The 14,670-nt window shown below is 35.3% G+C and overlaps 1 protein-coding gene and 1 long non-coding RNA gene across 5 annotated transcripts in view; one reads left to right on the forward strand and one right to left on the reverse strand.

The window, feature by feature from the left end:
- LOC141375898 (uncharacterized) overlaps positions 1 to 8,305 on the forward strand; it is a 24,257-nt gene extending 15,952 nt beyond the window's left edge. The window contains exon 2 of the long non-coding RNA XR_015498366.1: positions 5,019 to 8,305. This is a non-coding gene — a long non-coding RNA (uncharacterized LOC141375898). The remainder of the gene's footprint in view (positions 1 to 5,018) is intronic.
- Positions 1 to 14,670, reverse strand: part of cabp1a (calcium binding protein 1a) — a 55,972-nt gene that overhangs the window by 7,450 nt on the left and 33,852 nt on the right. The window contains exons 1-3 of one of the 4 annotated variants that reach the window (XM_087263217.1): positions 8,926 to 9,146; positions 1,574 to 1,684; positions 1,451 to 1,481 (exon numbers count right to left, since the gene is read on the reverse strand). In XM_087263217.1, coding sequence (XP_087119343.1) covers positions 1,451 to 1,481; positions 1,574 to 1,675 — 133 coding nt within the window. In that variant the 5' untranslated portion in view covers positions 1,676 to 1,684; positions 8,926 to 9,146. 4 annotated transcript variants of the gene reach the window in all.

Genomic DNA, 14,670 nt, shown 5'->3' on the forward strand with positions numbered 1-14,670 from the left:
TAACTTTACAAATCATTTCAACTTACATCAATAAAACTAACTTAAAACATTAAGTTAAAATTTGCATAACCTAAAAAGCCTTATCAATTATATCTTATTACATACATTAAAGTAACACAAAAGCATAATCACATACACACACTACCTTGTCGTCAATAATACTTGTAAGTGCAACAAATAATAACTTGACTTAGTATTAATTAGACTTATTTGGAAAAGTGGCAGAAGGTAGATTTTTCTGATGAATCATCCTTTAAACTTCATCCCAATCATCACAAATACTGCAGAAGACCTATTGGAATCCACATGGACCCAAGATTCTCACAAAAATCAGTCAAGTTTGGTGAAGGAAAAATCATGGTTTGGGGTTACATTCAGTATAGGGGTGTGCAAGAGATCTGCAGCGTGGATGGCAACACCAACAGCCTGAGATATCAAGACATTTGTGCTGCCCATTACATTAAAAACCACAGGAGAGGGCAAATTCTTCAGCAGGATAGCACTCCTTCTCATACTTCAGCCTTAACATCAAAGTTCCTGAAGGCAAAGAGGGTCAAAGTGCTCCAGGATTGGCCAGCCCAGTCACCAGATATGAACATTATTGAGCATGTCTGGGGGTAAGATGAAGGAGGAGGCATTGAAGATGAATATAAAAAATCTTGATGGAACCTTGGAAGCCCTGCAAAATCGATTTCCTTGTCATTCCAGATGACTTTCGTTGTCCGAGCTCATTGGAGTCATGCACAATATTAATTATTTTTCCACTGCACCATGACTTTATATTCTGTACTGTCCATTATTTCTGTTTAGTGACAAGACTTTTGTTTAAGCAAAGTCAGACCTTACTGTCATAATTAAATACTTAAAATCAAGGCATGATCATATTTTATTTTGTAAAATAAGCATAATCTAGAGGCCTTTGCCTTTCAAATACGCCAATTCTGATACTAAATGATCAACTAAGTCAAGTTATTATTTGTTGTTCCTTGAAGAGGCGACAAGACAAGATGAGACAAAACAGGAAATTATTTCAAGCTTGACTGTATATATAGTACATTTACTGTACAAGTACATTTTCAGAAATACTGGTCCAATGGTTTTTTTTTATTATTATTTTACATCTTTACATTTTTTACTTATTACATATTTTAAATAATAACCAGGCTTCAACAATTTTTAAACAAAATTTAACTTAATATGTTTTAGTAATTTACTGATGTCAATTGAGAAGTCTAGAAAAGTTTAACTGATTATAAATATTACATAAAGTGTACATAAAGTGTTTATACTCCTGTACTTTTATTAGCAGACATATTAGTAAGTGTAAAAGCACCTATTTTTCCATATTAGACAACGTTTGTGCCTAATTTTCGAATATTTGTACGATTATAGGCGAGTTTATACAGCTTTGAAGAAGCTAAAATAACTAGAAAAGAGTGTAAAATCTTACCATCAATCTCCTCAGGTCTCAACTCTCGATTCTGCAAAAACACAAGAAAACAGAAAAAAATGTCAAAATAACAACAGGAAGGTCAAATATTAAAGCCACAGCGTCCAAAAATCAAAACCTCACAATAAAATCCAGGCTGTCGAGGAAATTAAGTTCCTCTGAAGTTGGTTTTACCACCAAAAAACCTTCAACCAGTGGTGCGTCCAGACCAGTCAAAGCAGCCATTGCTTCTATCTGTACAAAGGTGTTTAGAATTAGTTTTATAGAGTTTAAAGGAGCGATAGTGCGTTACAAAAAGGTGAGGTGGTCTTAGTCATGTGGCAACGGCATTTGTCCAGCGTCACAGCTGAGTGAACAAATCTCTTCAACCAAGACAGAAAAAAATGCGTCTTCACCTAACAGTGACAACCTTTAAAGGCGATGGAGAGGGAGAAAGATGGAGAACAGAAGCTGTTGCGTTCACCACAGGGTAAGAAAGGAGTATAAACATGCAGTCTTTACTGACGTAGGATCATGACATTCACGCACACACACATGCAAAAACATGCGACCTAAATTGTAGACCAAAACAAAGGAGCAGCAATTTATGCGACGTAAATACATACGCCTACGAGGCAGCATGAGGAATAAGAAAACTCAGTTGCTTATATAAGTGGCATCAAACATTCCAGGGCAAAGCCACACATAAGCAAGTCTTTTGTGGACTGTATTTATAGCAACACATCATTGTTGACAGTCATCATTGACACTGCAGTAGGTCTATGCGTGCGATCGAGTATTTGTTAAGGTCTAAATTCCAAGGTCAGTTTTCATTCATTCGTATTGTGGAAGCATAACCTGTAAATTCCTATTTCCATCTGAGGACACATTTCTCACACTTCAGTTTCATTTACCTCAGAGCCTTTATTCTTAAACATTTAAAAAAATAGTTATTAATAGGAGTGTGATAAAGAAAATGGCTAAACAAAATTCATGTTTCTAATAGCCATTAAAATGTACTGTTAGTAATAGCTAATTAAAAGAAAATTAAAATAATTAATGTGTTATTGTATTCTTATTAATTTTTTAAGGACAGCAGTAATGTAACGAATTACATTTTAAAATTTGTGTAATTTGTTTACAGTTAAAGTCAGTGTAATTGCATTACTTACGTTACAAATAAAGTTTTAAAAGAAAAAATGCTTCTTTTAAATCCAGTTTTCTGCTGCAATGTCAGTTAATAAGCATGCACTTTTAAACTGCTGAAGAATGCGAGCTGAAAGAGCTGCTGACTAGAATGTTTCCTTCTTCAAGTGGAAATACAGACAATACTTAGATTTTATTGAGCGTAAAAACAAAAATATTGCTGTGAAATTTGGAATACTGTATGTCCAGTCTCTAAAGAACTATCGATTGCTTTTAACTTGACCAGCAACTTGTTCAAACACTTGAAGGCATTATTTAGCCCCTTTCACACAAACAGACTTTTCTGGAAAATTACCAGCAGTTTTGCAGAAAGCTCTGTATGTGTGAACAGCCCCTTTTTGAAAAAAAAAAACAATAAATTTGTTCCAAAAATTTTCTGGAAAGAGAAGTTGTAACATTACCGGTAATTTGCCGTAAAGCTGCTCTATGTGAATGCAGAAGAAAGGTTGCCAGAAAGAGCACGTTCACGTATAGAATGCACTGACATGAGGCGTCTACTTTAGCCAATCAGAACACTCAGACGCATTTACATCTGCATTGTTTATGACAAGCCTTTGAATATTTCTCCAGACACATTGAGCTGCTAGCTGTTAGTCAGATGACTGTTTCTATGTTCCTTCTTAATGCCAATTGTGAAATAAATTATAGATAAAATGCTTATGATAAACCGTTGTTTGTTTACCTTCAAGCTCTAACGCGTGTGCACATGAAGCAGCCGGTGAGGGTCAGCACACACACATGTACATTTCGACATGTGAAAGTGTTCCTATATATGTTTTCACTAAAGTTGTTCACGATACTTATCCATCCACAGAGTTTGTATTGTAGTCGAATGTTCACAAATACAAGTGCAGCTGTTTAGAGCTCATTTCTGGTTAATGGTGTCAGAATTTACAGTTTTTTTTGAATGGATGTGTGAACTGTCTTTTCCGAAAAAATTCCTTAACGTCCTTGTCTGTTTGAACAGTGCTTTTTTGAACTTACCTGAAAAGTCATTCCAGACATTTTCCAGATATTTACCGGTATCGTGAAAGGGGTTTACGACAATTCTTGCCACCAAGGAGGACCCTGGTGTTCAAAAATACAGCAGTCCAACTCAACCTAAACAGGCTAAATTTAATTTTTTGAAAGATTGGGATTTCCCAGAGATGGGTTGCGGCTGGAAGGGCACGGCTGCGTAAAAACTTGCTGGATAAGTTGGCGGTTCATTCCGCTGTGGCGACCCCGGATTAATAAAGGGACTAAGCCAACAAGAAAATGAATGAATGAATGAAAGATCGGGAATGAAGGTATCTTCTGATTGTGAAGAAAAGCATAGCTACTTATGGGGCTGTTCACATATCACGTCTTTTGTGTGTGCAAGTTCTTTATTTACAATGAAGGTATGCGGCTTGCACACACATATTCAGAGCGCATATTGTGTGTGCTCGCATTTTCCAGGCGCACTAGTTGAAAACCAGAAGTCAAGCGACAAGAACTGACCAATCAACTTCTTGTTTTGTATGAAATATATACAATTCGGTAGAATAATTACCTCAGACAAACACAGAACACCAAAACACTGCAGTGCTTTTTAGAATACTATGGATGTCAATGAATACAGGTATCCAGTTTTCTTCATGTTTTTTTTTTTTTTTTTTTGTGTTTAAAAAATGACAAATAAGTTTGGAACAAGTGAATGATGAAAGAATTTTAAGTTTTGAGCGAACTCTTTAAATCTTTATACATGTCATGTCAGTATAGTAAGCAGTTGTGATCAACCCATTGTAATGCTTTTTAGTGAATACTAAAATACTGAAAGAGCTGCAGTTTAGTTTGAATTTTTATAGGTATATTTGACATGTTTTAAAAGTAGCTTCAAACTAATGTAATCAGTAATCTGATAACTTTTTAAATTAAGTAATTATTAATGTAATCAGTTTACAATTTTCCAGTGGTAGTCAGTTATTCGTAACCTATTACTTTTTTAAAGTAACTAAGCTAACACTGGTCAAGGTTTGTACTAAAATATAAACACATCACTTTTTTCCCCACCATTTTCTTGAGCTGAATTCAACAACCCAGGCTCATTACGGATATGTACCCAGGCAAAATACGTAACTGGAGGTTTGTCTGCTCACAGTTTTTGTTTTTGCAAATCCACCAGAGGCCAATTTCTCTTGCACGTTCCTTTCTCGCATAAATCCACCAGACAGCGCAATATACACTTCAAGCGTCTAGGCCAGCTTGCTGTCGACTGACCCACCCTCCTCCATCTATAAAACCCAACTGATAATGTTTTCAAAAGCAATCTAGAAAAAGAAAAGCAATCATGGCCGCATGATTTCACCATATTTTCAGTCTGTTGTTTATTTATTTATTTATTTGCTTATGTTTTACCTAGTTTCTGGATTGGAACCCTGTCATCATGGTCAACTCATCTCCGCATCCCAAGTCAATCAGCATACGTGACGAACTACTATGCAAACTGGTAAAAGCCATCTATATGAATGAAAAAGCCATCCATACGGAGGTAAGTGGTCAGCTGGTAGCGCTAAAAGGAACAAAAGTCGTCGGCAGAGTTCTGGAACAAATCTACTGATTGCATAATTATCATGGACCAATGGTAGCTCAAAGGTGTTAGGAGCCAAAATTAATTCCCTTCAAAAATGCTTTAGGTTTCGAACTGCAGAAGCTAACTCAAAACAAACTTAATTTTGGCTGGATTTTGTTCAGAATTACATAATGTCAGTTATTTTTTCAATTTGGTTTGAAGTTTACAGGGGTCTTCATAGAATTCATCTGTCTGTGAGCTTGTTAACTTTCAAATTGGGTTCAAAATCCAATAGTGTAAAATTGGGATTAATGATCACTTCACCATTGTCAAGATCTATTCACCTCGCTGGTGTGGCATTTATCATCATGATTACTACACAGGTGTGCCTTAGGCTGGCCACAATAAAAGGCCACTCTAAAATGGGTTTTTTTTTTGACACAGCACAATATGCCACATGTCTTGCAACGTATGTAAGTTTAGAGGGAGTGTGCAATTGAGATGCTGACTGCAGGAATGTCCATCAGAGCTCTTGCTCATTCATTGAATACTCAGTTCTTTACCATCAATCTCCAAAAATTTGGCACTGCATCCAATCGCAGACCACATGTATTCATACTAGCGACCTAAACATCCAGCACCTCTACCTCCAAGATCATCTTAGACCAGCCACCCAGACAGCTGATGCAACAATGGGTTTCCATAACCAAAGCATTTCTGCACAAACTGTCAGAAGCCATCACAGGAAAGCTCATCTGCATACTCGTCGTCCTTATGGAGCTTTCCACCTGAATAAAGTTCATCATCGCAACCAACTAAAGTGGGGAAATGTTCTCTTCATGGATGAATCCCATTCAGATGGCAGACAGCATGTTTGGCGATGTGTGCTAATGTTAACATTGTGAATTGCCCATGGTGGTGATGGGGTCGTGATATGAGTAGGTGTATGCTATGAACAATGAACATTGCTGCATGTTAATGATGGCATTTTGAATGCACAGGAATACTATGACAAAATCTTGGGGCCCATTGTTATGCTGTTCATCCGTCAATATCACGTCATGTTGCAGCATAATAATGCACAACCCTATGCTGCAAGAATCTGTACACAATTCCCAAAAGCTGAAAACATCCCAGATCTTGCATGGCCAGCATATTCACTTCACATATTGCCCATTGGGCATGCTTGGGGTGCTCTAGATTGACACATACGACAGCATGTTCCAGTTTCAGCCAATATCCAGCAACTTCATACAGCCATTGAAAAGGAGTAGACCAACATTCCACAAGCCACAGTCAAAAACCTGATCAACTCTGTGCGAAGACGTGTTCCACTGCGTGAGGCAAATGGTGGTCACCCAAAATACTGACTAAGCAGGTTTTCCCACCTCCACATAAGAACAGTATGTGTGTGTATATGAGCATGTGTTTTATTTAGAAATCTACAAAACATTTTTAGTTGTTTAATTTCAGATACAACATGTCTCTGCTTTGATTCCATGTCCCAGAAAGCCTTGTCTTTGTATAGTTCTAAAATAAATTATTAGGTTGTCGCTTCAAAAATATCCCTCCTCCCTCTCAATGCCATCTTTCTGTGTAAAAACTTTTTTTTATCTGTACTCTTTTCTCCTCAGACTCCTAAACATAGCCTGTAAAGATGACAGATACACTGTGTAGTGTTAAGCAGACAGACTCTCAGAAGCTGAATGACACCAGAAAATAGCAAACATTATTGTCGATCAGGAGGTATTGGATAGTGGATTTTCTCAGTATTTAACAGTAAAAGTCAACATAAAAAGATGTTTTTTTGCTGGATGTTCAGGCACAAATTCTGTTTAGACATCTGAAAACTTTTTAGTATATGCTTTTCAAGAGTTCAAACTTAAATATTGTATGACAAATGATAGCAGGTTTGGCATGCTGTCCCGGAAGAGAACCCTGAGCTCGGAGATATTTGACCTAAGGGCTCCCACCTGGTCCATATAGCATATGAGGGGAGTACGAGATCAGGTGGTTCTTGAGAGCTCCTCGTAGTGAAGGAGGAAAGAAGGAGAAGGGGTGGATGGGGAGTTTCTTGGGAAAAACGAAGATAAGGGAGTAGTTCTAGCTAGGCTACTTATAGTGAGTTTGGAACAATCTGAGTGGGTAACTAATGCGTGTAGATGAGTGGCCAGCTGCAGTCAATCATATCACATGCTCCTCTCGAAATTAGTTTGTAAAACTTCATTTAAGATAAAATCTATGCAAACCCTCTCACATGAGACCCGCAAAAATGATAAAATCTATAGAAATGTCATTCATACCTGTCAAGGTTCAATTTGTTTTAAGCAAAGCATGTCTGATCACCTCTTAAAAGAAGAGAAATAAAAATAAAACAGCCAGCAAGATCTGGGTGCTTGCATCCATCTGTAGGCATATGTATTAGGCATATGATAACCCTAGGATTTGATACTAGAATAAAATGGTCTGATTTTACCTTATTTGGAAGGGTCATTGCTCTGATTGGCTAGTTTGCATCAGCTCACATAACAAACGGAGATCTGATGTCAGTAATGAATGCAGGAGCTGTGATGTGCTCTCATACACAATACGTGAAAATTATCATACTTCAGTTGTCACCAGCAATATTTTTAACTAATTGCTTAGTTGTAAAATTGACTACTTGTAAAATAATGAATGTTTCAAATTAAGTTTCAGAGTTCCTCTTGTATTAACATGTGATCACCTTCTATGGGACAATAGTATGTGACAATAGGGTATATGCAGAAGGACATTAAATTTTTCAGTAACCTGGCTCAAACTCTTTCCGTGAACTGTTTGCTGTTACAAAATCGATGATTTTAAGCCCTGTTTTCTTTAAAAATCAACAATCTTCACTGCCTGATTGATATATGATATAAACGGGGTCTTAAAATGTACAAAAAACACTGTATTAAATAATTTTTTTCCACTCCATATCTTTAAAATATAAACATTTATTTTACCCCAGTAATTTCAATAGAGTTTCTGTGCTAGCCTGCTAATCCTGACAGGTGTGTACGTGTAAATGACTCGTTTTACGCTTGAACAACTAAATGAATGCCAAAGTCTACTTAACTGATTAATTTGAATTACATTACAACATCAATGCTGTAAAAGGAATAGTATAAAATTGAAAAAAGTCACATTAATCCTTCACCGGATGTTTATTGGAATGGAAGGAAAGATTAGCTGTGCATATACCTGATTATAAACCATTCTCGACCAGGAATTTGACAGGCAATGCTGAGATGTGCTAGTAGAGCTTGTGTGGTGGCTTGTTGACCAGTTTCTCCCACTGGGAGAAAGTCAATTCATGACCCTCCCAAACAAAGTAAATCCAGACTATTTGATTTATGAATCTACGAATAAATTAATCTAAAACCATTTTCAGATCAATTTACTAATATGTGCATGGCGTTGCTAGGCCTATTTTAAGGGGGCTGTAATCTACTCAGCCCACCTAAAACTTTTGCGATTAGCTCGTAAACTGTACACTAAATTCTCGCCTCAGTTCCATTTAAATTTGATAAGAAAACGGAGACAGAATTCGACTCCTCCCCGTCTTTTGTTTTCATTTGATCAGCAAACCACAGCCGTGGACAGCGAGAGAACAAGGTGTGTGTTTATTGATAAATTGTTATAACTTCTGCTTATTTGCAGTTCTTTGATATAGATGACCTTGTATTACCTATATCCCAATGTCACAGAGGATCAGTCAAGTTTTCCCATCATTCACCTCATCAGCAAAACTGTTTCCTCCAGCGAAAAATGTAACTCATTTTGCTATTTTTATTTCAAAATGAACTACCAAAATAAAACACTTGACAGTTTGTGTGGCATTAACTATACCATACAGTCTTGCACAGAAAGGATTAAACACAGTGACAGAAGCACTTAGAGAATGAACTTGTTTAAACTGTCACTGAGTCACTGACAGAGATAAAAACATCAAGTGTTGTCTAGTATTAAAAATACTTATTATTTATGATTATAATTCAGATGGTGAAATATGTGAATTAGCCTGTAAGTTTAAAAAAATATATTCATATGTAAGTCATTTAATTAGAAAAGTGGCAGTTTATTTATTTAATACATGGAAACAAAAAATGCACTTCAATATAGAAAGTGGTTTTTACTACAGTAAACAGGTGGCTTGAGCCTATTTGGCTTATTCGGAACTCAAATGGCTGTACCTTTCAATGTACTACAGTGGAATACTATTGTGTACAACCCATATTAAACAAACTTTTTTTAAGTGTATTACTATTAAATTACAACTTATAAATGTAGTATTAGGCTTTATATATATATATATATATATATATATATATATATATATATATATATATATATATATATATATATATATATATATATATATATATATATATATATATCTTACCATTTTACCTTATAAGGAGCTGAGGGGGGCTAAAATGAAAATCCTAAAATTGCCCCTGATCATGTGCCAAGTGAAAAAAAAAAAAAACTAATCTTCAAGAAGAGCCCACAGTTACCTCTTCTTTCATGTTTTCTGGCTGACGTGACTCGCTTTGCTTCTGTCTCCCGCTATCCTGATCCATTCTCACAGTTTCATCTTTTAGAGATCTCTTTTGATCAGGCTCATTATCAGATTTACTCGTGGTTTTAAAATATGAAAATATGTGTAACTGCCTCTTTGTCTATTTGAAAATACAAATATTATTTAGGTTGGGCACTATGTCATTATTTATTTTTGCTGCCCACTGTGCACGAAACAATAATGACCAACTAATGAGAGTACTTGTAAATATAAGAAAGCTGAAAATATTGTTGATGGCCAATAGTTTAATGGAATTTTAGCTTTAACTTGCGCATGGTGACTACAGTCAATCAACAAAGCCTTCGCTTGTTCTCGTTTACATTCTCTTTCTCTTACACACACACGGGTGCATAGGTATTCACCACACAAGTTAATGCAGGATCCATTAAAATAAATACCAGAATGCTAACGCGAATGTCTGACATTTTATAGAACAGGATCCAGCAAGATCCGGCTCAAATTATGCACAGGTCCACTTTTTTTTTTAAATAAACATTTTTACATGTCTCCTAGAGTTAAAGAGTTTTTTTAACCCATTCAGATGATCTCCAGGTCTGGCAAGAGAACTTGTAGCTTAGCTTAGCATAGATCATTAAATCGGATTAGACCATTAGCATCTCGCTCAAAAAATTCAAATGAGTTTTGATGATTGTGACCTTAAATTGGTGTTTTTAGTCTAACCAGAGGGTCCAATCTGATTATTTCTTTAAAGATTATGAGGGCACACACGCAAAACAAATTCAAATTTGAATTCATAAATTGCTTTGGATTTGTTCACTGCAATATTTCTTTAAAAAAACAAACAAACAACAGTCCATTCAAGCTGACCTCAATACTCATACACAAGACCATCCGTTAAGAACAGCAAGTCGGGTCTGCATATCCATTTCAACACATAACACAAACACATGAACTCACAGAACATCGCTTATATTATTTATACACACAGCCATATGTGCTGGGCGTCTATGTGTGAATCTGTAGGTGAGAGAAAGAAGGATAGAGAAAGCAAGCATTCCCATTAATAAAAAATAATGCAATCCAGCCAACGTTTTCCATTCATTCATCATAACAGTTTACTGAACACATTGTGTAGACTGGCTCTTCAGATCTATACACTCTCACCGCGACTATAAACACAGAGGAAGGGAAGCGGGAGTGAGATAGATACAGAGACAGAGAGAGAGACAATAAAAACACCAAAGACATCGAAAGCACATAAAAGTCTGCTTTCAAACAAGATCATTCAACTAATGTGTTAACAGGGTTATTTGAATTTGGGAAATATACTGTATGTCCAAAATGTTTTTCCCCCCAGTAAATAAAAAATAATGAAATAAAATATTTGAAAAACACATACTGCAGGTCAAAGAGAGAGGGTCTATGTTGGTAATAATATCCTTTAGCACTAACATTGTGATTAAAATGTAAGTATTTCTAATATGCCATAAATTGTAATTTATTTTAGACAATACAGTTTGCAGTTTTACATTAGTAAACAATAGTTGATCTGTTAACTAAAAATGAACAAAACATTTGATTTAATAACAACAACAATATAATAATAATAATAATAATAATAATAATAATAATTATTATTATTATTATTATTATTATTATTATTATTATTAATATTATTAAATAAAATGGACTCAAAGCACTTTACACATTTTTTGGGTAATCTCCTCATCACCACCAGTGTCCAGCATCCACGTGGGTGACTCGATGGCAGCCATATACAGCACATCACACACCAGCTGATTGGTGGAGAGGAAACCAATTATATTATGGGGATGGTTTGGAGACCATAATGCTCAGAGGTCAGTGGCTAGGATGCAAATTTGGCTAGGATGCCGGGCTGAAACCCCAACTCTTTTTCGAAGGGCATCCTGGAATTTTTTAATGACCTCAGTATAATGTCTGTTGAAAGATGACACTTGTTGAGTAGTATAGGGTCCCCATCAATATACTGGGGTGTTAGGACCCACACAGACCGCAGGTTAAGCACCCCCTGCTGGCCTCACTAACACTACCTGCTTAGGTTCAGTGGGTGACCATGTGTCAGTTGCAGAAAACTAAAATAACCAAAACCAAAACAAAATCAAGACTTGTAAAAGATCATAATAGAACCACTTAAATGAGGCAACTTAGTATATTTATTTATGTATATTTATATCAATCAAAATGTTTCTTCCAAATCTCTAATATAGTTAGCTCCCTATGGCTCAAGTTTTCTTTTTTTAATTTAACCCCTATGCACTGTTTAGGATGTTTTCATCCACTCTTTGTGTCTTAATTTGGCCATAACCTTTTCTGTGTTCCATCAAGCAGAATGATTTTTGGTAAAAAATATTATTTTGACACATATTTAGAGAAAATGCTTTGATTAAAAAAAAAAAATAAAAATAAATAAATATATATATATATATATATATATATATATATATATATATATATATATATATATATATATATATATATATATATATATATATATATATATATATATATATACACACACACTCAAGGACACACTCTGGGCAATTTTACTACCATTTTCTTATGTTCGGGAAAAAATGCATCAGATAAATATTGGTTTCAATTTTCTTTGCATAAACCTGTTAATCAATCCCAGAAAATTACATGATTTTAACTCTTTAATTGCCAAATTCATAACTGATGTCACTGATTTGGTGCAAAAGAACACTCAAAATAATATGATATGAGTAATTGTGAACTGGATTTTTGATCTTTTATCAAAGTCTTGGACATGTGAACAACATTGCCTTTGATGCATTTTTTTAAATTAATTTTCATTTTTTCCCTCCCTAATTTACTGTTGGTAGCGGTTTTTGCCCTATTGACTTTAATTATAACTAAAAAATGTTCGATACAAAACCATGACAACATGATTATTGGTGGTTTTCCCTGTTGGGAAGAGGTCAAATTTGTCATTTTTATTGTTGATCAGCAGTTGGCACCATTAACCCTTTTAGGCCTGTGCAAAAAATGCAAAGTTCCTGGATATTATATGGAGTATTACAGCAAACTAAAGTGTGTGTCTGTGAGTGTGTGAGCATGACCTTTATGCACTTACCTTGATGTGTTAAAGAAAATCAAATATGCATCTCAGCTCTCAGAACTACATGGAGTAAACAAAAACAAAGTATTTCTGCACCATTAAAATTTCTTACAATGAAAGTCAATGGGGCAAAAACAGCCACCAACGTAAATTAGGGAGAAAAAAATTTAATCTAACAATGCATCAAAGCCAATGTTACTAATCGTTCACATGTCCAAGATTGTGATAAAAGGTAAAAAGAAATCCATTCCACAATTACTTTTTATTTTAAAAATATGTCCTTTTGTGTGTTTTTTCACCAAATCAGTGATGTCATTTATACATTTGTGTATTAAAGAGTTAAAATCCTGTCATTTTCTAAACAATTTAGCAGTTTTGATCAGGACTGAAGTTGATTAATACGTTTATGCAAATAAAATTTGAAAACAATATTTATCTGTCAATAATTTTTTACAGCAGTTTAATTCAGTGGATGTTTTCATCCCAGACATAACAAAAGGCCATACATTTGAACAGTGCACAAGAGTTAAAATTTGTTAAGTTAAAATGCTAAGTATGATCACTAATATCAATTTTAAAGAAGATGAGCATAGCTATAGCACAACTAACAAGCATTTCATCTGGAAACTGATTGAAACCAAGACATATGCAAATGAAAAATAACTGGGACACCTTTCAAAATGTAAATTCACTCACATCTTTTGTTTCACTTGCTAAATGAGGTTTCTAGGCTTCCCGAATCATTATGCCATATTAGTCAGCATTCATAAAGGCTTAGAAATGATTTAAAGATTTGCCCTGAAAGCCTAAATTCATCCGAAGACCAGATAGTACAAAAATGTGGAGGTTTTTAACTGATAATTGAAGCTAAAAGTAGGTCAGGCAGCGAAATAGCAACAGGAAAATGGGACACACGATGTGCTCTGATCACAAAAATATTGGTAGATAACATTATGAAGCGTCACTCTTTGCCTTTTTATTCTTGAGTTTTCATCTTTATGTGAAGTCATCATTAAATAAGGTTAAAGCTTTCTCAGTACACTGGGAATCAGGGCGATGTGAGGTGTTTCATTAAGTGCAGATGAGTTGAATTATAATACGATAACGTAATACTAAAAAGCTCTGCAGATATGCGTCAGGAAGGTGTAAATGAGAAACCGTCGGTGTGTGTGTGTGTGTGTGTGTGTGTGTGTGTATGTGTGTGTGTGTGTGTGTGTGTGTGTGTGTGTGTGTTTGGAGGACAGGAGGAAAGTAGTTCTCATTCAGACATGCATATTACCATTCTCACAGCTGGAGGCCTGGTTTCTAATACAAACAATCATTTATACAGACAGCTAAAAATGCCACACACACACACACACACACACACACACACACACACACTCACACACACACACACGCACACGCACACGCACACGCACACGCACACACACACACACAGACAGCACAACACAACTTCAGATTGCTCACATGCTTTATTTCAGTCTTACCTTGACAGCACACATTAATTTACACTTGTTTTTATATCTGTGGCAGTTGCTGGTCTTATAAACAGAACATCAGACTGGATTGACAGTTGTGTGTAAAAAAATGTTGAACTGACTAATGTTAATACAACAGGATGTGGGAAAAAGGAAACCAAGGAGATGCGTCACTGAGCAGAATATAATGCTTTAATGATGAAGTAGCTCATCATTTAATGAATCCAATGCCTGTCTGCTAATCTTTAGAATTTTTTAAGCAAACATTACTTCTGTCAATTTTGCAATGGGGAAAATTAGGAAAAAAGTAGAATATATATTATTAAAATAATAAAA

The sequence above is a fragment of the Danio rerio genome, chromosome 8 (assembly GCF_052040795.2).
Source record: "Danio rerio strain M-AB ecotype USA chromosome 8, GRCz13ab, whole genome shotgun sequence".
Lineage (NCBI taxonomy): Eukaryota > Metazoa > Chordata > Actinopteri > Cypriniformes > Danionidae > Danio > Danio rerio.